Source organism: Peromyscus leucopus, chromosome 6 (genome assembly GCF_004664715.2).
Source record: "Peromyscus leucopus breed LL Stock chromosome 6, UCI_PerLeu_2.1, whole genome shotgun sequence".
Classification (NCBI taxonomy): Eukaryota; Metazoa; Chordata; class Mammalia; order Rodentia; family Cricetidae; genus Peromyscus; species Peromyscus leucopus.
The window spans coordinates 78,481,009-78,505,187 of NC_051068.1; the positions used below are offsets into that span (position 1 = coordinate 78,481,009).

Genomic DNA, 24,179 nt, shown 5'->3' on the forward strand with positions numbered 1-24,179 from the left:
CTTCCGGAATGCTGGAATTAAAGACCTAGTTACCACACCTAGCCAAACTACTACTTTCAAATAAAGTGGGTAGCCAAACATGTCAGCTTTAATATTGAACTACTGTCAGTCAGTAAGTTATGTATTGGTGTTTTACATGATCAAGTCTGTGTTTTTAAATACTTTGTTAATTTATTGGTAGCTTACTCTGGGTTTGATAATGGGTTTTGGTTTTTAATTTACTTGCTGACTCAAACATTTTGAATAAACATTTTGAAACAGAAGTAAGTAATAATAGTTCTACTTGTATAGGTAAGATTGTTTCTGCATTCACACCAGATTCACCTAGCTGTCATGAAGGGCACAGAAGTAAGAGAAGAGTTAAGTTGGAGACCCAAATTAGAGATTCTTGCGCTCAGAATGAAAGGATCCTATTCTAGGATGTTCAAAGCACATATCCATGGCTAAATATTCAAGGGGTAAAGGACAAAGCACAGCCAGCCTACAATAGGTACTAGGCATTCTCACTGGGCCATTTAATCACTTAGCCTTGGCTAAAACCTGGAATGTCATGATCATCCATCAGTATGACAATTCTTGTATAAGGGGAAAGCTCAAAGTTTCCTATATAGTTAACAATTTAGCAAAGAATGCAAAATAACAGATGACTTTAAGAACCAAAAGAAGACAGGTACATATATGCAGAAAGGTAATAGTCAAGCAATAAAGTAGAACTTATTTTTTAAAAAGTGTATGATGACAAAAAAACAGGGACGGGAACCACACATACTTTCCTTATACTTTCTAAAACCCATTATATTAGGCAGAGTTAGTCTAGTAGTGTAGTTTAAGGAGAGTTCCTACAATGACATTCGAAATCCCATTATTTTTAGTTACTAAGGAGATTAACAGAAAAATATCCACAAGTAGGCTTAACAGAAGTCATTTCTTGCACCAGTTTAGTACAGACTATGTTATTCAGATAATTTTATTAATATCTATCTATTATATGATGGTAAATGCCTATTGTTAACTGCCTAGCAAAGACAGGGGAGACTAGACATTCTGGAATCAGTGCACAGAGAATAACAACAACAAGAAAAATGATGATATAAAAGAAAAAATGAGGGCTTCTAAATGCTAATTTCACTTTACGCTCATATTAAGTCTTCCCTAAGACTTAGCTCTCCTTAATGGCAATGATGACACCATTTAAGTTATCTCTGATATTGTACTTGTTTCTGACCACACTACACCTTATTCTGACCAACTACAAGTCCCCAGGAGTTAACTGTAAAGACTTCAAGAGTCTTTCACATGGAAGAATCAGGGATGTCAAAAAAATTACCTATGATAACCTTATTTTTATACAACTAATAAATATTCAGTTTATGGGCAGCTTCTTAGATATATCCCATCTTACTCTTTATTGATCTTTGTTCTCAAAGTACAAGTAACTATGCTCTAATTAACCTAAAGTCATTCATTTTATATTTGTTATATTTTTTAAAGAGATTTTTAAACATCAGCTTGTATGGCTGGTGGACAACTCAGTAAAGTGCTTGCCTTAGGAAAAAAACAAGTACCAAAACCCACATAAAAATGCCAGTGTGGTGGCATGCACTTGTAATCCTAGTGTTAGGGAGGCAGAAACAGGAAGATTTCTAGGGCTTGGCAACTAACCAATCTAACCTAATTGGTAAGTTACAGGCCAGTGAGAGACCCTGTCTCAAAGAAGGTAAACAGAATTGAGGATGACACCTAAGGTTGTCTTTCAGTCTACACACACATGCACGTGCATATACACAGACTTGCACACATATACACACGTATTTACACACACACACACACACACACACACACACACACACACACATATACAAGGAGGATGGAAATCTAGCTCAATTGGTAGAGCACTTGTCTAGCTTGCATGAGGCCCTGTGTTCAACTCCCAGCATCATGTAAACTGATACATACCTGTAATCCCAACATGCAAGATGTGGGAATAGGAAGATTAGATATATATGGCTATATACTATATAATATATATATTACTATTACTATATATCGTAAGTTCAAGGCCAACAAAAGTAAATCATCTCCCAGTTTAAACATATCTCAAATAAGTTCAAGAACATTCAATTTAATTTCTTCCTCTTACTTTTCTAATTCTTATTAACAAGGAACTAAAATCTAGTCATTTTTCTTTTTCCCACAAAATCTGGGAGTGACCTGAAGAACACAAAACAAAACAAACAAAACCACAGATCCCTTTTTTATTCATCTATATTCTCCTATCTTCCAACAATGTGCAAAACTATAGAACTGCCTTTCAGTTTTAAATGTATTTACTGATTAAGATAAATTGAATTTTACTCAACAGATCAAGTCTATCATCAAAATCTACTGGGTAGAATCTAAACTGTTAGGCTATATACAATTAATCAAAATTAATAAATAGTACAGTATTAATTGCACACCCTGAAATTGAAAAGTATAGAAATGAAAGTTTTAATATGTTAATCTTAGAATAATCTCTGAAGGAAGTAATTTTGGGACTGGATTTTGAAGTAGTATAACAAAGCGGCCATATTATGTACTAATGAGAAAGGGCATTTGGGAAGATAAGAGTTGAGAAAGTTGTCAAAAGTTATTAAATGTAGGAACATGGCAAGGAAAAAACAATGTTCTATTAGATTAATTTCCTAAAATTCAAATTCTTACAAACCAATATAAGTGTGTATTTTATAAGAAAGTATGAACTATCAACAGAAGGAAATTAGTTAGATTTTAAACAAAACATGCTTCATATTTTTGTGCCAACTTCAAGAAGTATTAATTTCCAGGTTTAATATTGACAACCAATAACCTACTTGGTATAAACTCCATCAGACAGAAATTAAAGTGGCATATTTCCACACCTTAGAAAGTCAGATGTTCATGCAAAACAAATGAAAAGTCTGTTTGCCCTTCACACTTCTGGAGATGATTCAAGTCTGCAGACTGTGTTATATACAATGTATTATTGTTTTTAATCACCAAGGCTAAAGTTTTCCCAAGATTAAAATTTTTTTTACTAGTTTGATCTTTAGCATTTATTATATGTTTAAGCAAACATAGAGCAAAAGATGAAGAGGAATTTTAAATTTTGAAAAAGAAGTTCAGGCTGAATTCATTGAAAGTACTGAATTTAAGCTATTCCCTGTTATAGCTTTGGACCTGGTGTAAGGCTTGGTATACAGTAGGCATGCAAAGAAATTTGCTAATGCAAAGGTCTTGCAAAGAGAATTAATGCTGAGAAGAATTCCAAGCCACTTTCCTGACCCAAACAACCAAAAATTTCTAAATTCTGCATTATAAAGTACTTTTCCACAAGTCCTAAGTACCAGGCTAACTTTGTAATCCAACTAAATACAACAGGAGCTAATACATCTTTTGCATTTTTGTCTTTGAAACTTGAACCCAAGAGATTTTAGCCATAACACAGTAGGTAAGAAAACGTGTTCTGTTTCTAAAACTCACTTTTATTCTTTGTTGGTGGTGTTGTATTTTTGCTTGTTTATTTTTATTTTTTTTGTTTGTTTGTTTTTGTGTTGCTGTTACTGTTTTGTTTTTTGGTTTTTTTGAGACAGCATTTCACATAATCTATCCTGACCTCAAACTCCCTATGTAGCCAAGGCTAACCTTGAACTGCCTCCACCTCCCAAGTGCTAGGATTACAGGTATGTGCCACAGTACCCAGCTTTCATTTTTATTCTTAATTTTAAAATATAATCAAATTAGAGTTCTATATTAATGATAAGCTACATGTTTATCCTAGATCTACCAACAGCTACTAGCTATAAGAACTTGAGCATATTTTCCTACAAACCTTGGATTTTGCACCTGCAAATTTGGAGGTGAGGTAGGGTGGGGAAAACATAGAAGCTTTCCTTTGGGAAAGGAATTGATGATGGCAATTTACCTTGAAATGCATAAAAAATAAAACAGACTAATGGATGAATAAAGGGATGTATTATACATAATACAGTAAAAAAAAAAAAAAGCTAAATGCTGGATGTGTACATCTGCCTCCCTCCCTCCCCCCCCATACACACACACACACACACACACACACACACACACACACACACACACACAGGGGGGGGGGGCGCGCGGGATTCAACTTTGATCGTTCTACCCAACCTCCAGTCTTTTCTATTCCTGAAAATGGCAACACCACCCACTTAGTTGCCCAGAGCAAAAAACTAAACATCATCCTGAACTTAAATCCTCTCCTTTCCTTACCTGCAGTCAGGGACTCCTATCATTTCCTCTTTCAAAGCATGTATTTTAATCTATCTACCACCATTCCGCTGACACTACTCTTAATAAAAACCCAATCCATCATTAATTTTCTTCTAACCCAAAAGGTCTTTCTTCCCTCTTGCCCTACTTTGAAACCTCAGTGGCTTTATGAGGTATGCCCCCAACACTCGTTCTCCAAGTCTGTATTTTCAGTAACTTTAAGAATAAACAAAATCCAGTCTGGAGTCTGGCTCTATGCTATGGTAAAGCACTTACCTAACCAGTCACTAAAGAGGGAGAGGAGGGATAAGGGAAAGACAGGAGGGGAGTAAGAGAGAAAGATTACAAGGGAAGAGAGAGGGACAGAAAAAGAAAGAGGAAGGGAGAAAGAAAGGGGAAACGGAAACTCCAAATCCCTTCCTGTGGTTTACAGACCTCCACAGACACCTGTCTCTTTCTTCACTCTCCAAGCCTTCACCTCATTTCCTAGGTGCCAGCCACACTGGTCTTTCTGTTCCTTTAATATATTAGATTTTTATAGTGAAGAGTTTATAATTATAATTCCCTCTGCCTAGAAATGTTCACATGGCAGGCTTCCTTCGAGTTATTCCAACTCACAGTTTATACGAACACTTAGGAAGGCCCTCCCTAACTACCTAACTGAAACAAACGCCACAAGAACAGTGCCAATGAAATTTTCATATACATTCCAACATTTTAATACTGGATTAATAAGTAGATCTGACAATTTTCACTCAGTAAGAAATTATCCTTAGAGATTCTTTTCAAAGACCCATTTCCAATCACTTCTCTTTTTTAAAGGTGACCTTTTAAAAGGAAGGATTTATGAAATAGTCTAGTCTGATCCACTAAAACAAGGGTACCAAATAAAAGTAAAATACTGCCTTGAAACTTGGCTCCCAGAATATTTTCTAATCCAAAACTAAAATATAAATGTGAATGTATTTTCACGCATGCATATCTCAGCCAGGACCAATATAACAAAGAAGACAAGACCTCAACCTGAGGTTTCTAACTGACCCCAGAGACTGACAATTCACAATGATAAGGAGCACTTCAATAGATTGGTGAGAGCCACACAAAGTCAGGTTTTTCTCTGGAAAGCAGAGACGCGTGGGAGAAACAATCTGAGTAAAGAGAAAACAAAGCTGGAGAGATGAGCAGAGAGAACAGGCAGCTGATCAAAGACAGCAGGGAGGTTCAGGCTGTGAGCTGCAGACAGAGAGTCAGATCCGTGGTCTGCACTGTACGAGTCCTTAAAGGCACAGGCTGGAGGTACAACAGTGTTCTACAACACCCAGCACTCCCCAATTCTCCAAGCTGTGAAGCTTAGGGCATGTGTACAGAAAGAAAAAGGAACTCTATGTGCAAAGAGCTACAATCACTTCATAATGCTTATGATCAAAAATAAAATCACAAAACTTAAAAAACTTAAGTAGTATCTCTTAAGAGTTTGATCTCATTCTAGTTTAAATGTATGGGGCCTATGGCCATACTACCCTGAAGGCATCTGATCTGACGTGATCTCCAAAACTACAAGGATTTGAGCTGTGGGCCACATACTAATACTTAAAAGTCACAAATGCCTCTCTCTGGAAGTTATTTATAGGATCAGATTTCTCCCTTACTTCTTCAGCATCTTTAACTTTATCCATATTCCAAAAAATCTGAAGCCAAATTTATACTGCCTCTTCATGAGAAAGCATATAACCATAAATAAACAAAACAAAATTCCAAACTGTTTCATGCAAATTGGTAACACAGAAATTCACAATTTCATATAATCCCAAGAACAGAAAGTCAAATATAGCTGAATCACTAAGAGAACTCTAGAATGATTCCAACCTGGAGAAAAGGAGTCTGTGGCAGGTCCTTCTCCTCAGTGTTCGGCTATTAATAATACTCAGCTCTATACACAAACACCCAGTACAGGCATCAAGAAGTCACAGCAATGACTAGATGTTACATTTCACTTCAAGTAACGAAGGTGGCAACAGTAGTGGCTGTGTGATCTCCTTGATCATAGTTACAGTGGTATCTTTTAGACACGGTGTTCACAGGCAACCTCTCACTGGCTATTTACCTGACTGTAGCAGAAGTGATCGTAGTTACAGTGGTATTGTATTTTCTTGCCACTGTGTTCACAGGCAACCTCTCACTGGCTATTTACCTGACTGTGGCAGAAGTGGCAGCTCTCATGGTGGGTCATAAGGTCTCCTGGAAGTCAATTCTCAGAGGCCCAGCTTTAAGTTCAGCCCTCTGTCCTTTCAAAGATTCTCTGCATGACTAATAATTCCCTATATTATATCTTTCTGTTTCCCGCACTGGTCCCCGGCAGGCACGACAAAGGAGTAAGTAACATGTTAGCTGTAGGAAGATTTTCTTTCACATACAAACAGCCATTCAAGCTCTCATCATTCCCATTGACAATACCTGATGACTATTCTTCCCAGAAATGCCACCTCAACTCCCTACCTTCAGCTTTGACTCACACACGTAAATTCTCTGTTCTCATATATAGCCAGCTCTCCATGGTCTGAGCCACGTGCCAGTCCTGCACCCACTGGGAACACAATCGTTCCTTTCAGTTATATCAATATCCGTTATAGACAAGCAAGCTTAAGCCACCTCTCACTCCCTGAAAATTCCCAGCCAGAAAACTTACTTTCCCTAACTGTATGTCCTGTTTACCCAGAAGCAAAAGTACGAGTGTGACCAAATGGGCAAGAAATAGCATTAGGAGTCTACATAACACGCAGCAGCAACTGGAAGGAATTTGATTAAAAGCATTGTGAACAATTTCTTGACAAGAGAAATATTTTCTCAACGCTGAAACAACTGAAAACAAAAAACAAAACAAAATGAAAAAACCCTCCTTGGATACTCGTCTGTTACATCAGCTAAAAATTTTATATGATTGTTTAAATCTTAACCATAAGCTATAGTGGTATGTCAGGCGAAAAATGCCCTGAAAACTTATGGCATACAAAAATTTAAATTATTTCATGTACTCCAACTTCTGGGTTACCACTGTGTCTAACCACACTAATGAATGCAGACAGCCTCAACAAACTGGTCAAGCACATAACACTTCATTCCAAAAGAATACAGACTCCTAGCCGGGCGGTGGTGGCGCACGCCTTTAATCCCAGCACTCGGGAGGCAGAGGCAGGTGGATCTCTGTGAGTTCGAGGCCAGCCTGGTCTCCAAAGCGAGTTCCAGGAAAGGCGCAAAGCTACACAGAGAAACCCTGTCTCGAAAAACCAAAAAAAAAAAAAAAAAAAAAAAAAAGAATACAGACTCCTTGAGGAATCTCAAGTTTTCATCAAATCTGTGTTTGAATTCTTATACCAGAAGCCAAAACAATAAAGGAATGAGACAACCTGGGTTCTAGTCCACACTCCGTCACTGTTAAGATTCAACTTCTTTATCTCTATACTCGGGTACTGATTGGATGACGTAGCTCCTTCCAGGTGGGGATGACCTTTAAGCCCAAACAGAAAACCTAACAACACAAAGAACAGGAGGCAGGGACACCACAGGCTGCTTTGAGCTTCCTCTTCAAGGGGTGCATCTTAGTGTACAGTGCTTGGGGCCTGCAGGAGAGGTCTGCTCGAATACAATGAGTTCTTCTTCTATCTAGATTGGATACGTTTTACTAAGCAAAATATACTTTAAGAAGAGTCTGCATACTTATAAAAGACCATTAATTTCAAAACATTCAATCCTATGTTCATTATAACATTTTCTAGGCTATCAGTCTCAGGATGAGTTTGCTAACAAACACCTACATAGCAAATTTTACAGCAAGGGAATAGGAAATATAGGAAAGTACTAATTCCAGTATCAGGTATACAGATGTCTCAAGTAGGTTCTCTAAAAGTATCCAGGTTTTCAATATAACTGCTGAAACCATTCACTTATAAATGTAACAATAAGTTAATTGAATTTTCTATTTGATTAATAATCTTACAAATAACTCTTCAGTTTAGCCAAACAAGTTAAACTGTACTACCACAAACTTCGTTTAGAAACAAAATCAAACAATGAACCTTTTATTTTAGTATTTGCTCAATGTTTTACTACATTTAACACCCACTCAATTCAAAACTGTAGGGAAAAGCAGCTTTATTCAGACATAATGAACTAATAATTCTACCCAGTAAATGAAAAATGAAGGCTTAATGATGCTCCTGTTCAGAGTCCTCACTGTGAGAACTCTAATGTGTTAATCTCTCTGAACCTCAGTTTCTTTGTGTATAAAGGGAGATGCAGTTCCTAATTTCTTTACAGGAAGGTATGAGTGCCGCCATTTATGTCCTTATAAACCATATCAGATAGGACAACTAGTAAGCCACGACAATGTCTCAGAGCAGAGGAGTCAGATTAGATTGCAGCACAGTAGTCGGAACATGAGCTTGCCACCCAAAGGAAGTTGAGTGACAGTTTTACTTATTAGTACTACATCATAAGATAGCTCTGGTTAGCTCTAACTCTATTCAAAAGAAATTAAAGTTTTCATTAGTTGTATTCCATCCTAAATCAAATATTTAAAGTAGTGAATAGAAACATCAGCTAAAATAGTAAAATTTTGACAAAATATTCTACCCAAAATTATTGAAATGGGATAAGATACAGTTCTGTAAACAGAGGTAAGAAAGAATGGATTATTGAAACATATTCTATACCTCAATTAATCAATGAGTGAAATTAATATTAAAGAACTCTAGTCATTCAGGCATCTGCAATAGAAGCATCAATTTTCCAAATATGACCAAAAGACATGCCTAGAGGGTTTAAACTAATCTGAAAAAACATGGCTCTGTTTTGACTCTTACCAGTATATCATACCCAACCCAAAGATGTTTCATTGTTTTTGTTAGGACTTTTAGGGCAGGGGGTGTTTGGGAATTTTCTTCTCACCCCTCCCCACCACCCTGAAATTTTGTTTTTGAGTCAAGGTCTCACTCATCCCAGGTTGGCCTAGAATTTGCTACAGAGCCCACACTGACCTTAAGCTCCTGTTCCTCCTGCCTACGTCTCACCACGTACTAGGACTGCAGACGTGCCGCCACACCCAGCTGAAGATGTTCATTTGGATACACACACAATCGTTGTATCTGTATATTCACCAATTACCTCCGAACATTTAATGTCTATTAAAGAGCTAGCTACCAGACGACACTGCACAAACCCCTCTGTGAATAAAGATTAATATTTAAATTATTGTTTTTAGCCAGGTGTGGTGGTGCAGACCTGTAATTTTATCACTCAAGAGACATAATTGCAAACAAAAAGATCATGAGTACAAGGCTGCCTGGGATAAACAGTAATATCTGTCTCAAAAATAAAATCACTTTGTAACATAAAAGCTGAAAACATTAATACTGTAATTAGAATATAAAACAGTATAAAATTAAAATAATTTTTAAAAACAGTGTAAAGTGAGCACCTGTCCCTCTCTCAGGCTCTCCATTCTTTCTTGAAGTATCTCCAATTGCCCAGTAGAGGCAGAGGGAAAAGTAAATTTAACAAAAAAGATCACATTTTATTCTGCAATGTCTGCCAAATTGCTTTTTATAAAAAGGTACCACCACATTATATATTACTTTAAGTAGTGTTTCTAAGTTATGAGTTAGTAGGTTTACCTATGTATAACTTATATGAGACCATACTTAAAAGGTAAAATTAGGCCGGGTGGTGGTGGCGCACGCCTTTAATCCCAGCACTCGGGAGGCAGAGCCAGGCGGATCTCTGTGAGTTCGAGGCCAGCTTGGGCTACCAAGTGAGTCCCAGGAAAGGCGCAAAGCTACACAGAGAAACCCTGTCTCGAAAAACCAAAAAAAAAAAAAAAAAAAAAAAAAAAGGTAAAATTAGGGAACTAGCTTAGGGTTGCTATTGCTATGATGAAACATGATGACCAAAAGCAACTTGGGGAGGAAAAGGTTTGTTGGGCTTATACTTCCACATCACTGTCCATCACTGAAGGAAGTCGGGACAGGAACTCAAACAGAGCAGGGACCTGGAGGCAGGAGCTGATACAGAGGCCATGGAGGGGTACTGCTCACTGGCTTGTTCCCATGGCTTGCTCAGCCTGCTTTCTTAGAACCCAGGACCACCAGGAATGGCATCATCGAGAATGGGCTAGGCCCTCCCCAATCACTAACTAAGAAAATATCCTATAGCTAGATCTTAGAAAAGCATTTTCTCAATTGAGGTTCCCTCCTTTCAGATAACTGTAGTTTTTGTCAAACTGATATAAAATTAGCCAGTACAGGAACCTTTAGAAATAATGCCAATAATGATACTGTCTCAATTTATGTTTAAAAAGACCATTGCTTTAAAAGCAAAACACCGAGAAGCAATTAGTTTAGAATTTAATTTTCAAAATGGATAATGATATTAAGTTTTAAAACTTCATTTTTGAACTAGATTAACAATCATTTTCTCACTACCAAAGTTATTAAATGATCCTCCAAAGTATTCCATCTACTTTAGAACAAGAAGCACTGATTTGGAGAGTCTCGTTTGATATTGTGTGGCTTTTGCTTTTATTTTTGCTTTTTTTTTTTTTTTTTTGGTTTTTCGAGACAGGGTTTCTCTGTGTAGCTTTGCGCCTTTCCTGGAACTCACTTGGTAGCCCAGGCTGGCCTTGAACTCACAGAGATCCGCCTGCCTCTGCCTCCCGAGTGCTGGGATTAAAGGCGTGCGCCACCACCACCCGGCTTATTTTTGCTTTTGAGTAAGAACACTTACAAGCAGTATGTCTTAGTCAAACATATCCAAGCATCAGCACCTCAATTTTCTAAGCAACTAGATGTTTTTAAATTTTTTTTATTTCAGGAAGCCAGATGCAGTCAGAGGCTAACCTCGTCTGCATAATGAATTCGAGGCCAGCCAAGGCTAAATGGTGAAATACTGTCTCAAAAGAGAGCTGGGGATCTGGAGAGATCACTCAGTGGTTAAGAACACTGGCTACTCTCCCAGAAGACCCAAATTCAGTTCCCAGCACCCACATGGCAGTTCATAACTTTCTATAATTTCAGTCCTAGGGGATCTGACACCCTCTTCTGGCCTCTTTTGACACCAGGCATGTAGCATGGTGCACAGAAAAACACACAGGCAAAATACTCATACATGTAAAAATAACTTTTCTATAATTTATTTTTATTTTATATGCACTGGTGTTTTTGCCTCCATGTATGTCTGTGTGAGGGTGCTGGATCCCCTGGAACTGGAATCACAGATAGTTGAAAGCTGTCTGTCATGTGGGTGCTAGGAATTGAACCCAGGTCCTCTGGAAGAGCAGTCAGTTTTCCTAACCGTTGAACTGTCCCTCCAGTCAAAAAGAACTTTTTAATTAGTGTGTGTGTGTGTGTGTGTGTGTGTGTGTGTGTGTGTGTGTGTGTACAGCTACATGTCTGTCAGAGGACAATTTAAGGGGGAGCTGGTTCTTTCTACCATTTGGGTACCAGGGATCAAATTCACAGGCTTGTTGGGAAGCACTTTCACCAGCTGAGATATCTCACCAGCCAAACATCTAAATTTTTATATAAAAGCAGTTTTCAGATTTAAAAACATCGAATGCATAAACACTTGAGCAAATTGATAAAATCAGTCTCAGCTTTGCTCTACAGCATCTATGAAGTTTTTGTTTGTTTGCTTGTTACTTAAATTAGCTGTATATCAACTAGGTCCAGCTGTTGGCTTAAAAGTAGCAAATATTAAGTATTTTAAACGAGGCCACATCCCATGTTGTCTGCTTAGCATCCCTTCCTTTGAGGAACTGCCTCCTCTCTCCCATTCTTGCAGTTCTGCTTTAGTGACATTGTGCTATCTATACCTAGCTGCAAGAATGAACATGTTATCCTAGCCTGTCCAATCACTACACACCACTGCCCTCTCTTTACAGCAATAGCTCAAAGAGATGAGCACAGAGTATATTAAAGTCCCTCTATGGTTTGTTATTGGACACCATAAGAAAAGATGAGAAGCTTTAATGACCCTTATTTCTTTTTTTTAATTAAGAAAATTTTTTTCCTTCATTTTACACACCCAATTCAAGATCCTCCCTCTTCCCTCCTCCCACCCCCTCAGCCTCCTCTCTAACCCACTTCCCACTCTCCCCCAAAAGAAGACAAGGCCTCCCATGGGAAGGCACATCTAGTAGAGGCAAGTCCAAACCCTTCTCCCAACCTCAAGGCTGAATGAGGTGTCCCATCATAGGTAGTGGGCTCCAAAAACCCGCCTCATGCACCAGGGAAGGATTCTGATTCTACCACCAGGGGGCCCCCCAAGGAGATCAAGCTACACAATTGTCTCTCCATGCAGAGGGCCTAGTCCAGTCCCATGTAGGCTCCACAGCCATTGATCCAACTTTCATGAGTTCCCACTAGTTTGGTTTGGTCGTCTCTACAGGTTTCCCCACCATGATCCTGATGCACTTGCTCATAGAATCCCTCCTCTCTCTCTCCTACTGGATTCCTAGAGCTCTGCCTGGTGTTTGGCTGTGGATCTCTGCATCTACCTCCATCAGTTATTGGAGAAAAGTTCAATGATGACAATTAGGGTATTCACCAATCTCATCACTGGGACAAGCCAGTTCTGTTCAGGCCCCCTCTCCACTATTTCTAGTAGTCTAAGCTGGGATCATCCTTGGGGATTCCTGGCAAATTCACTAGCACCAGGTTTCTCTCTCCCCCCAAGATAGCTCCCTCCATCATGGTATCTCTCTCATTGATGGTCAAGCTGGAACAAAGATGGAGTGGGAAAGCAATGGCTCTCATTTCTAAAGGGTTCAAAGCTTCCTTTCCTGTCTGTCTTGCTACAAAATTCTCAAAATTGGCATGTGCATTAAGTTTTGTTTTTGTTGATTTTTTTTTAATGTTTCCTGCTGAGATCTAAGCCATTTATCACAAGTTTCCTGTGCATAATTAGTTTGGATGATTAGATCCAAATAGCAATATTTCTCTAGGACTACTCTATTCAAGCACAGTTTTAAAAGTATTTTATCAAAAGAAAAAAAAATAAAGCTATTCTATTTAAGTTCAGAAAACAAAGTATTTGCTAATAAAAAATTTGTTTTCTTCCCTTAGTGTATTTTCAATTCATAAAACTACTTTATTAAATGTCATCATGTACAGTAAAATTCAATTTTTATAGTCACATGTATAGCCAGCCCCTCACAATCTTTCTAGAAGGAAAATAATTATATGTTTAAAACTCTGCAAAAAACACAGCAATAACAAAGTGGCTAAGACGCCAGAATTGTTAAGTAGATCAGTTACTATGCATATTGCAAATCCAAGACATTAAGAAGGTATCTTAATTAGGGTTCTACTGCTGTGATAAAAAAAAAAAAAAAAAACCCAAGCAACTTGGGGAGGGATGGGATTATCTCAGTTTATAGTTCCATAGCACAGTTCATCACTGAGTAAAGTCAGGACAGGAACCTGGAGCAGGAACTGATGCAGAGGTGATGGGGGAGTGCTGCTTCCTGGCTTGCTCCTCCCAGCTAGCTCGGTTTGCCTTCCTACACTGCCCAGGACCACCAGCTCGGGGGGGGGGGGGGGGGGGGGGGGGGGGGGGGGGGGGGGGGGGGGGGGGGGGGGGCAAGAAATGCACCACAGGCTTCCCACTGGCCAATCTGGTGAGGCATTTTCTCAACTAAGGCTACCTCTTCCCCAAGTGACTCCAACTTTTGTCAAGTAGGCATAAAACTTGCCAGCACAGAAAGGATATTCTAAACAGAACAGACCCTAATAATTAATTTAAGGCAAAATTTCTAATTCCTTCCTATTCTGTGATAAAACAAAACAAAAAACTTTCCAACTAAATTACAGCAGGAAAATTTAACTCATTTTTTTCTTTTGATGACCCAATGAATTTCATTAGGGTTGCTTATAGAAACATGGATGAGAGACTGTTTACAAGAGCACAGGCATGAAGAATGTCTCTGCCTTACTTAGCAACCACCGGGTTTGTATATATCCTCAGGAAGGGGTAAGGCCTCCAGAGCTCCTCTCTGTCCACAATCAGATGCAGTCAAGCTCAATCTTGTGCAGATCTTGTACAGATACTCACAGATGCTGCTATGAGTTCAAGGGCACAATGCTATGCAATAACCAGAAGTTAGCATTCTATACCAAGCCCTCACTTTCTCTGGCTCTTCCATTCTCTCTGCCTCTTCTTACACTATGTTCTCTGAGCCTTGGAAGGGTGACGCATATAAACACATATGTAAGCATATATGTCCCATATATGGTTGCACATTCAATCATCACATGTTATCATCTTGAACAGTTCTGAGTCTCTGCGGTCATCACTGTCCATAGCAAAAAGAAGCTTCTCTGAACAAAGTTGATAGTAACATTAACTATGTAACCCTTATATATCTGAATCTCTAAACAATATCTCTAATATATGTTAAGGAAACAAAGAAACTAAATCTATTAACACAGACTGCCCTTTTTCAGGTGCCTAGATTATGTCACAACTTAAATTTACAGTCTGCAAAATGCAGTCTATATTCTCTTGGCCATGTTAGAATGACCGAAATGGTAGGGGGCTTGCTCCTCAGAACCACAGTGCTACAGCCACTAGCTGCATAAAATTACTGGGAAAATAGAGAATTAAAGATATTAATGATACCACTTGTCACTAGAAGCCAAATCGCTGTGACTCAGTCAAGGGTAAGATGGAGTCTGTTTTCAGTTCTCTTCTCACTACACTAGCAAACTGTGTTTGCCCATAAAACTTGTTGGACTTCCAAAGCAACCCAAATAAGCTTATTACCCATAAGCAATCAGTACTAATGACCCAAATAAGCTTATTACCCATAAGCAATCAGTACTAATGGTAATATTTCAAGTACATTATGGGCAAATTAAGAATATTCGTGGTACTATATTATGAGTTGAATGAGACTAAACTAAAGACAGAAATACCATTAAACACCTCAACAGCATTATTAGTAGGAGAAAACACATTTTAAGTTAGAATTGAGAGAACATTATCAAGAATAATTCACAATACAATTATCTCTATATTTAAACAATTAATATATATATAATTTCCCCTCTATTTTTCAATTATAATATAATACTATATAATAATATTCTTTGTGCATTTGTACTAAGTGGTTTCTATACTTTTTTTTTTTTTTTTTTTTTTTGAGACAGGGCTTCACTATGTAGCCCTGGCTGTCCTGGAACTCACTCTGTAGACCAGGCTAGCCTCATACTCGGAGAGATTTGCCTGCCTCTGCCTCCCAAGTGCTGGGATTAAAGGCATGTACTACCACCACCCAGCTTAAGTAAAATGTTTTTAACATATACACATATAAAAACTATTGCAATGAAACACCCTATAGATATTTACAGAGTGAACATTCTTGCCCTGTGTTTTTCTCCTCATCTTATCTACTACTAAAAAAATGTCATTCTTCAACTAAACCAAAATCTATCTACCTTTCAAAACCAAGATAAATTCAGGTTTCCCCCGCCCCCAATTCCTTCCCCAACCAGCCAAGTCAGAAAATAAGGACAAGTGACCAGGACTCTATTAAAACAAAAACAAATGAAACCTTTCTCTTATTTCATATACACATCCAAAGTTTCACTATTGATACCACATGACAATCATTTCTTAAAATTTTATTTTGCAAGCAAATCACTTAATGTGGTGTTCAACCAAAACACAGCAGCAATTCCAACATGGGTGGTATGGGAGACTCGTTCTAAAAGTGGTACAAAACAGCAGTTGGTGAGCAGCTTAAGGACTTTTAAAAAGACACTTTTATTTATTTGGTCCCCCCCCCCTTTTTGGTGTATTAAGGAACCAAAAATCCTTCTAAGATATCCTCATTCTCTTTTTTCCTCTTTCCCTGCCCTTCCCTCCCTCTCCTTCTCATTGAGATGGGTCTTACTATGTAAATCAGGCTGGCTTTGAAGTCTCAATGCTCCCACCTCAGACTATCAAGGAGCTAGACTCAAAGGTGCCCACTACCACATCTAGCTCAAAGTAACTTTTTAAAACAGAGTTTAGTTTTCACCAAAATTCATATTAAATGTTAATTTATATGTTAAATTATTAATTTAATTAAATTATATAATTTAATTAATTAAAATTTTAATGAATAATAATTAAATATATTAAATCTTATCTGAGGAGTTTTAAATAGTAAGGAAAAAGATGAAATAAATAAAAACCTTTCCTACAAGAATCCTTTTCCAGTGAATCACTCGGCTCTTATGATTTTGTGTGCTTCTTAAAGATGCCAGTTCTGACTCATTTGCAAGGCCAGTGCTAGCTGCGTGGGGACATCATTAGGTGTCTGAGGAGGGAGCATGTTCAGTAAGCCAATTTTTCACTTTCTCTTTACACTCTAAAAGCAGCAGCATTCCATGGGAAACTTTCAGAATAACATTGGTTTTTCGGGGCAGGAAGAGCAGTGAGCGGGTTGGCCTTTCCTCCACCACACACAAGTCTCCAAGGCACTGCTCCACACCGCACAGCAGCTCACCACCGCCACACAGCAGCTCACCACCCTCAGTCACAGTCGTGCGTCCAGACTGTCCACCTTTCCCGACCAAAATGCAGTATTTGAAGAAATATATTTCTCAGTATTTCAGGATACATTTTTAAAAAGTTGGGGGCTGGAGAGATGGCTCAGCAGCTAAGAACTGCTCTTCCAGAGGTCCTGAGTTCTATTCCCAGCAACCACATGATGGCTCACAACCATCTATAGTGGGATCAGATGCCCTCTTCTGGCATAGAGGTGTACATGCAGATAGAGCACTCACATACATAAAATAAATAAAAAAATCTTGAAAGAAAGGAAGGAAGAAAGGAGAGAGGGAGGGAGGGAAGGAGGAAGAGAGAGAGAGAGAGAGAGAGAAGAGAGAGAGAGAGAGAGAGAGAGAGAGAGAGAGAGAAAGAAAGAAAGCAAGCTAGATAGCTAATTCAGGGTAACACAGTTGTAGTCTTTAATACCAAAACTTACCTTTTGTTAAATCACAAAGGGCAAGAAATTCACTTTAAATCAGTAGAGTTTGATAAAGAATATAAGAGTGGTTCAAAAATGAAATTATTGAAGCCGGGTGGTGGCAGTGGTACACACCTTTAATCCCAGCACTTGGGAGGCAGAGGCAGGCAGATCTGAGTTCAAGGCCAGACTGGTCTACAGTGAATTCCAGGACAGTCAGGGATACACAGAGAAACCATGTCTTGAAAAACCAAAAGAGAAGGAAAGAAAAAGTAAAGTTATTGGGTGTAGTGGCACACATTTTTCATCCAAGCTCTCAGGAGTTGGACAGAAGTACTGCCCCCAAGTTCAAGGCCAGCTAGTAATGCACAGTGAGAAAAAGCCTGTCAAGAAAAGGAAGAGAATGGAAGAGGAAGAGGAAAAAAGAGGATGCGGAAGGGAAGAGACTATTCTCCTATAACACAGTCCAAAGACACAAAACACTGAGTACCCACAAAATTTCGAAAAGGACTTGGGGGAGAATTATAGATTAAAGACACTATATGACATTATTCACCTGAAGATTAGGCACTAACTTTATAAATCAGATACTCAAACAAATATAGATGTGTTTACTATGAATTTACATAAATTAGAGAACAAACTTTTAAGAATGACTAAAATATCATAACAAGCGGTTTTATAAAGTATTCTCCGCATCAGAGGAAAAATAACACGTATTTCCAGAAACACAGTGTTGTGTTGCTGTTCCATGAAATTCAGTTTTAGCACTGACTTGTAAAAAACAAAAAAAAAAGTAATCTGAAAATTGAAAGGGTCAAATATTAAAGTTGTGTTTGTAACATGACAGCAAGAAATTAAAGGTTTTCTAAAAGGCATCAACCTAGGAAAGACTATCTAAAGTTAAGGGGAATGTGTTGGCTAGTTTTATGTCAACTTGGCACAAGATATAGTCATTTGAAGGGAGGGAACCTCAATTGAGAAAACAGCTCCATAAAATCAGGCTGTAGGCATGCCTGTAGGCATTTTCTTGATTGGTGATTGATTGGGGAGGGCCCATCCCACTGTGGGTGGTACTATCCCCTGGGATGTTGGTCCTGGGCTCTATAAAGAAAGCAGGCTGAGCAAGCCATGAGAGCAAGCCAGTAAGCAGCACTCCTCCATGGCCTCTGCATCAGCTCCTACCTCCAGGTTCCTGCCCTGGTTGAGTTCCTGTCCTGACCTCCTTCAATGATCAATCAGGTGATGTGGAAGTGTAAGCCAAATAAACCCTATCCTTCCCAAGTTGCTTTGGCCATGGTGTTACATCACAGCAATGATAAGTCTAAGACAGGGAACATCAATCAGTAAGGCAACCAGAATGATAAACTAGAAAAGTAATCAAATTAAATCCATGAGAGATACTTGGATATGGTGATCCTACAAAGTAATATAGAAAAAAGTTTTAAGTATAAAGATGTTAACAGTGTAGTAAGAGTCAGCACACCAGTTGTTGCTGCAGCATACATTTCTTAGCTAATCACAGGAATCCTGAACCCGAACCACTAAACTAAGACCTTTGGGGGGCAGGGGGGAGGGGGAACGGCTATCAAAAATCCTAAAAAGCAAGAATGTTCCAAATGAAGGTTTATCAACATGTGATACAACTGTCTAGAACAAAAGGGCTGCCTCACCAATCTCTAGTTTCTGTTGGCTAATAAGGAGGAGGCTAGCAGTTAAGTCTCATTTCTTTTGCTTGTCTCTTGTTTGGATATTAAACCACTTAAGCCGAATTCAATGATGTTCCAACTTACCCACTACACTAAAAACTAACAAAAATATCCAAGAGTTGAGAAGTAAAACAGAGTTTTTATTATTTGCATTATCATACACATTCCTTACTTTATAGCATCTAGTAAAGCTTCTTCACTAAAGGGGAATGTATTTCTAGGAGTGAGTTCATTTTAACAAAATTCCTTTAGACACTATAGTCCCTGAGTCAGTGGTGAGCATTTTTACCTGCATTTAATTAACATGCTACAAACTGTTTGAAATTAGTTGTTAAACACACAGCTAACTACATTAAACACAACGTTCCCTGTGATTTTCATCCCTAGACACAGTAGTACAGTTAACGTAGTCAGATGCACTATATGCATAATAAAGCAGCACACAATGATTTCACATACTTTTAGACTATAATGCAATACTTAATCTTTAACGGTAATAAAATCCGTGTAACGTACAACTGATGAATATTTATAGGTGCACTAATAAGCAAATATTTGTTTTCTAAAACTCTACACATTCACAGTTGAGGGAATTTTAGAACAAAATTAACTAATTATCATAGTAATCCAAATAAAAATTATTTAAGAATATACTGATGTAAAATTACAGGCACTTGTGTTAGAGACAGGACTATACCATAAAAAAGTTTCACCAGTGGTCCAAAGTTCAGAAGTTCAAATTCAAATGACAACTTTTCTTTTGTAAAAAACAGTAACAAAACAAAACAAAAGCACAGATCACAATTAAGAAACTGGTAACTAATTGGGCCAAGCAACAAATGGGACTAAAGATTAACCTATAAATGTTGAAGTATTGATTGCTAAGTACTACATTAGCACTAAAACACAAACCCTAACTCAGAAGGATACAGATTTTAAAGAGCTATCTATTTTCAATTACTCATTAAAAAGTATAACAAACGAAAATAAATACAACTCTAAATCAAAAGTGAAGAAAATCTGAAAGAAGATATACTTTAAGCCCCTGTGTTAACAGCATTGGCAGGGCTCCCCTGAGCACCTCCAGGATGAAAAGGGGGCTGAAGTACGGAAGTGGAGTTGCTGCAGTCATGTCTACAGCCCAGCTCATCCTCCCGCCACAGACTGTCAGAAGACAGTATGAGACCATTCTTCATCAACATGACGTCTTACAGAAATGGCCACCGTTTTGTTTTTACCCTTTCACTGTGTTGGCTTCTAAATGACTGTCAAGAATGCAGTTTAACGAAGAGTTACCAGTCAAGAACGCTGTATCTACTGTATAACGCTTTAAATTAAAATTTTGCCTCTTTCACAAAGTTTGGATAAAATGGAGTGGGGGCAGTGCGAGTTTCTTTTTAGAACACCTTACACTGTACTTTCATGCTTTTCTAAACAAATCACAACCATACAGAATCCAGACTCCTCTCGAGATATACTTGTGCTGTTCTTAACCAATTCCAAAGTTCTACAAATAACCTCTTCAAGTTCTCAATTTCTAGTACTTAAAGATTGTGTTTAACCTACAAAACCCTTGGTATTCTATTATAAATGCTGCTTTTAAGCAAAGCCATTTAAGAAAGTCATTTAATATACTACCTAACAAATATTTTTCATCATAATTGGCTTACAACAGTTTCAAATCCCAGATGACACAAAAATAGTGGTATCCACTAAAATTATCAATGCTGAGCACATTTTAAAAAGCAAGCACAAAATTCAGAATTGTTATTAATAAGATGTGTTGCAGCCATTAATAGCAGTTATTCCCTTAATTTGGACTAAATATTTAAAGTAGGACAGGGTCACTGGTTGCCAAGAAGGCAAAATTTTATTAATACAAAAATTCTGACTATATTCTGGGGCACAGAAGATTTGATCAATATAGTTAACTAACACTACTGTATAACACTCTAAGCCCTGAAATATTTTCTCCAATTTAATGTGAAAGTTGAAAAGTGTGTAACATGTAAACCAGAATATTAAGGAGCCACACTCTCTGGTCTTTTAAAAGAATCACAATGATTTGGACTATACCAGCTTCCTCAACAACCTATCAACTTTATGGCTGTTTTTTAAACAGTTATTCTCTCAGGAATGCCCCAAGTGATCAAAACAAAACAGAGCAATGATGCACATGTTCTCATCATTTGCTGGCTCGTGGGGTTTTATCTAAGTCAGTGGTTCTCAATCTTTTTAATGTTGTGGCCCTTTAATATAGTCCCTCATGTTGTGGTGACCCCCCCCCAACCATAAAACTACTTAGTTTCTACTTCATTAACTATGATCTTGCTACTGTTACAAACCATAATGTAAATACCTAATATGCAGGATAGCTTATATTCAGACACCCCAAGGGGTCTCAACCTACAGGTTGAGAACCACTGATCTAAGTGGCTTGTAAATGTTTTCTCTATAATCTTTTCAGTGTTACAAACAGTAACCAACAGGCCAAATTACAGCCCCCAAAGTCTTCCCTCCACCCTTCACATATGGTTGTAGAAGAGTTAAGAATCTTACAATCCTCAAAAACATAAAGAAAAGGTTGTTTACAGTTACAAAGTTCTAAAAATTAACAGTAAGAAAAACTCACAAAAACACAAATCTTAAAATGGCTATGATAGGACAGTAAAGAACCTTCATTTCATTTAAGATAGTAAGACTGTGTTACGCACAATATACATCTACTGCCCCAAACCATCAGTTGCAATTAGCTCAAGGACTTCTAAAGAGATATTCCTAAAGTGAGCTGAAGAAGAGGAAGAGGGAGAGAGAGAGCATATTAGATTTTCTCTAGAAATTTCTAGCGTTTTGTAGTGAAAGGGAAAATCCAAAATCTAATCCAGGCAGCACAATATGTTCAAATGCACCCTACGTTCAGTAGAAACAATTTGATTTCTAATAACAATAATTAATCATAATTATCTTGCCTATAACCATCTCAGAAGCCAGAACCACATTTTCCCAATACCGAAAGGACCAACAATGTTCTCTCTTACAAATTCGTAAGAAAACTTACTACATACTACCAGACCAGACTGTACGCAGTCTGATCAATGCTTTCCAACTAGCGAGCATGCCATAAGCGTAGCGTGCTTTGCAGCACATTTTACGAGCATCAAAGACACCAGAGCAACAAGGGTTCTTTTTTTACTCAACGCTTCAACAAATTCTGTAGATTCGAAAGCTTTGCAAAAGCATCTGCTAGGCTGGGCACCTAGGTCTTCCTTCCAAACCCAGACTACACAACAGCTCCACGGCCACATACCACACGTTGTACCTCATCGGTACCCAGACACCTGAGCCACCTAGACCCACAGAGTTGGACTGTCAGCTCCCAGACGTCTGCGGTTGTGCACGACGCACCGGGCCAGCTGAGCCCTCCCGGGAGCTTTCGGTGCTAACCTCTGCACTCGATCCAGCGACGAGTCTCCATAGTAAAGCCCTTTCTCCCCGTTACAAGACGCAGAACCGTTCCAAAGAAAAGACTACCATGCTAGGACCTTTTCCACTAAGGGGAGCAAAAAGGGATGGCCTTCTCTAGGCAAAAGAAAAAATACAAATAGAAACTCTTGTCTGTTGGGGGGGGGGGTTGGGGGGACCAAGCTGGATTAGGAAAGCCAGATCCTAGATACAATTCCCTGCCAGCCTACACAGCTGTCGGTTCAATCGGAGCTCAGTTTTACCAGCCGCAAAATGGGAAACCCCGGCGCCGCCTCCTCCCCCCTCCCCCTCCCCAGGGAGTCGGGACCAGGAGGACCCGGGTCCCCAAGCCGACAGCGCACCTGGCTTCACGGTCTTCAGACGGATGGGCTCGCGGAAGTGGCGGATGACAGCCAGGGTGTCCCGGTTGGTGAGCCCACTGACCGGCGTCCCGTTCACCTCCAGCAGCACATCGCCCGGACTGGGCGCCTTGCCCGAGACCACGCAGCAGGTGCCTCCGCCGCCACCAGGCTCGTCGCGGAGCCGCCCCAGGTAAGGGAACTCGCCGCGCTCGGCGCCGCCGCGGATCTCGGCGCCCAAGTCGCCCGGGGGCCCGGCCCAGGACACCGCACACTCCTGCACCTTGCTGAGCCAGTGCTTCTTCTTCTTCAACGTCTTCGACATCCCGACCTCCGCTGCACCATGGGGAGCCCCCGCGCGGGCGGCCGCGGTGCCGCTCCGGGCCCCGCGCACAGCCCGGCCAGAGGGCCCCCGCCGCTGACCCCCTGCCTCAGCCCGCCGGCCGCGCGCCGCCGCGGGCCGCCCCTCACGCGGGCCGCCGAGCAGAGCCGGAGGGAGCGCGCGCCCCGCGGGCGGCGCCGGCGGGGTCTCTCCGGGCGGGGTCAGCGCCGACGGCCGGGGCTCGGCGCCCGCGCGGCGGGAAAGGCTGAGGCAAAGGGGCGGGGGCTGAGGGAGCCGCTGGAACGCGGGGCTCCGGCCGGGACGCGCGCGCAGAGCTCGGTCGCCCGCTCGAGCGCGGCCGCTGCGGAGCGGGAGCGACGAGACCAACGCCTGCCCCGGCTGCCAGGAAACTGGCGCTTTCAAACCCGCCGCAACCTCCTCCCCGCTTGGCCCCTCCCCCGCCCTCGCCGGCCCGGCCCCGCCCCCTCCCGCAGCGCAGCGCCCGGCGCGCTGTCGTCACCAGCCCAGCTCTGAAGGACGCGCCCAGCTCTCGACTCGGCACGGTGGATTGGGTTCCGGCAGGCTGGGGGGCGGGACCTCAGCGGGGATGCTGATTCTAATTGGTTGCGATGAGTAGGGGAGGCGGGCACTAGAATGACTGAAGTTTAGAGAGGGAGGAAAAAAGAAGTTTAGAGTATGAGGGAGGGAGCTAAGGGAGGGGGAGAGAGAGGGCTGGTCTGGGAGCGGGCACAGGTCGCCAGGCCGGGAGAGGCCCTCCTCCGCCCAGGGCCTAGAGCCAAGGGAAACGCGAACGCAGAAAAGGGACCCAAGTCCCCAAGGTGGGGGCGTGACCAGATGGGCAGGGGGCGGGGCCTCGGAGCCTGAGCAGAACGTCTTGCCTGGGAGTGCTTGGATCTAGCGAGCCCAGACCCCAGCTACCCGGAGCGGCCGGGCCTCTAAACGGATTCGACCGATTTGGGTTCGTTTAGTCGTTCAACGAATGTTCCTGAACGATCCATTGTGGCGAGGGATTCGGAGTCCGGTTATGAAGGGTA

At 40.3% G+C, this 24,179-nt stretch overlaps 1 protein-coding gene across 4 annotated transcripts in view; it reads right to left on the reverse strand.

Annotated features, from left to right (window-relative positions):
* The window catches only part of Magi3 (membrane associated guanylate kinase, WW and PDZ domain containing 3), a 227,867-nt gene extending 204,302 nt beyond the window's left edge, over positions 1–23,565 (reverse strand). For 2 of the 4 annotated variants that reach the window (XR_005091822.1, XM_028859346.2), the window contains exon 1: positions 22,806–23,225. Coding sequence is in view for 3 of the 4 variants with exons in the window: in XM_028859346.2 (XP_028715179.1) it covers positions 22,806–23,127 (322 nt within the window). In the remaining variant the exon portion in view is untranslated. Of the gene's footprint in view, positions 1–22,805 lie in introns of all 4 variants that reach the window. The other 2 variants (XM_028859344.2, XM_028859345.2) reach the window with 1 other exon arrangement.
* Between the last annotated feature and the right edge of the window lie 614 nt (positions 23,566–24,179).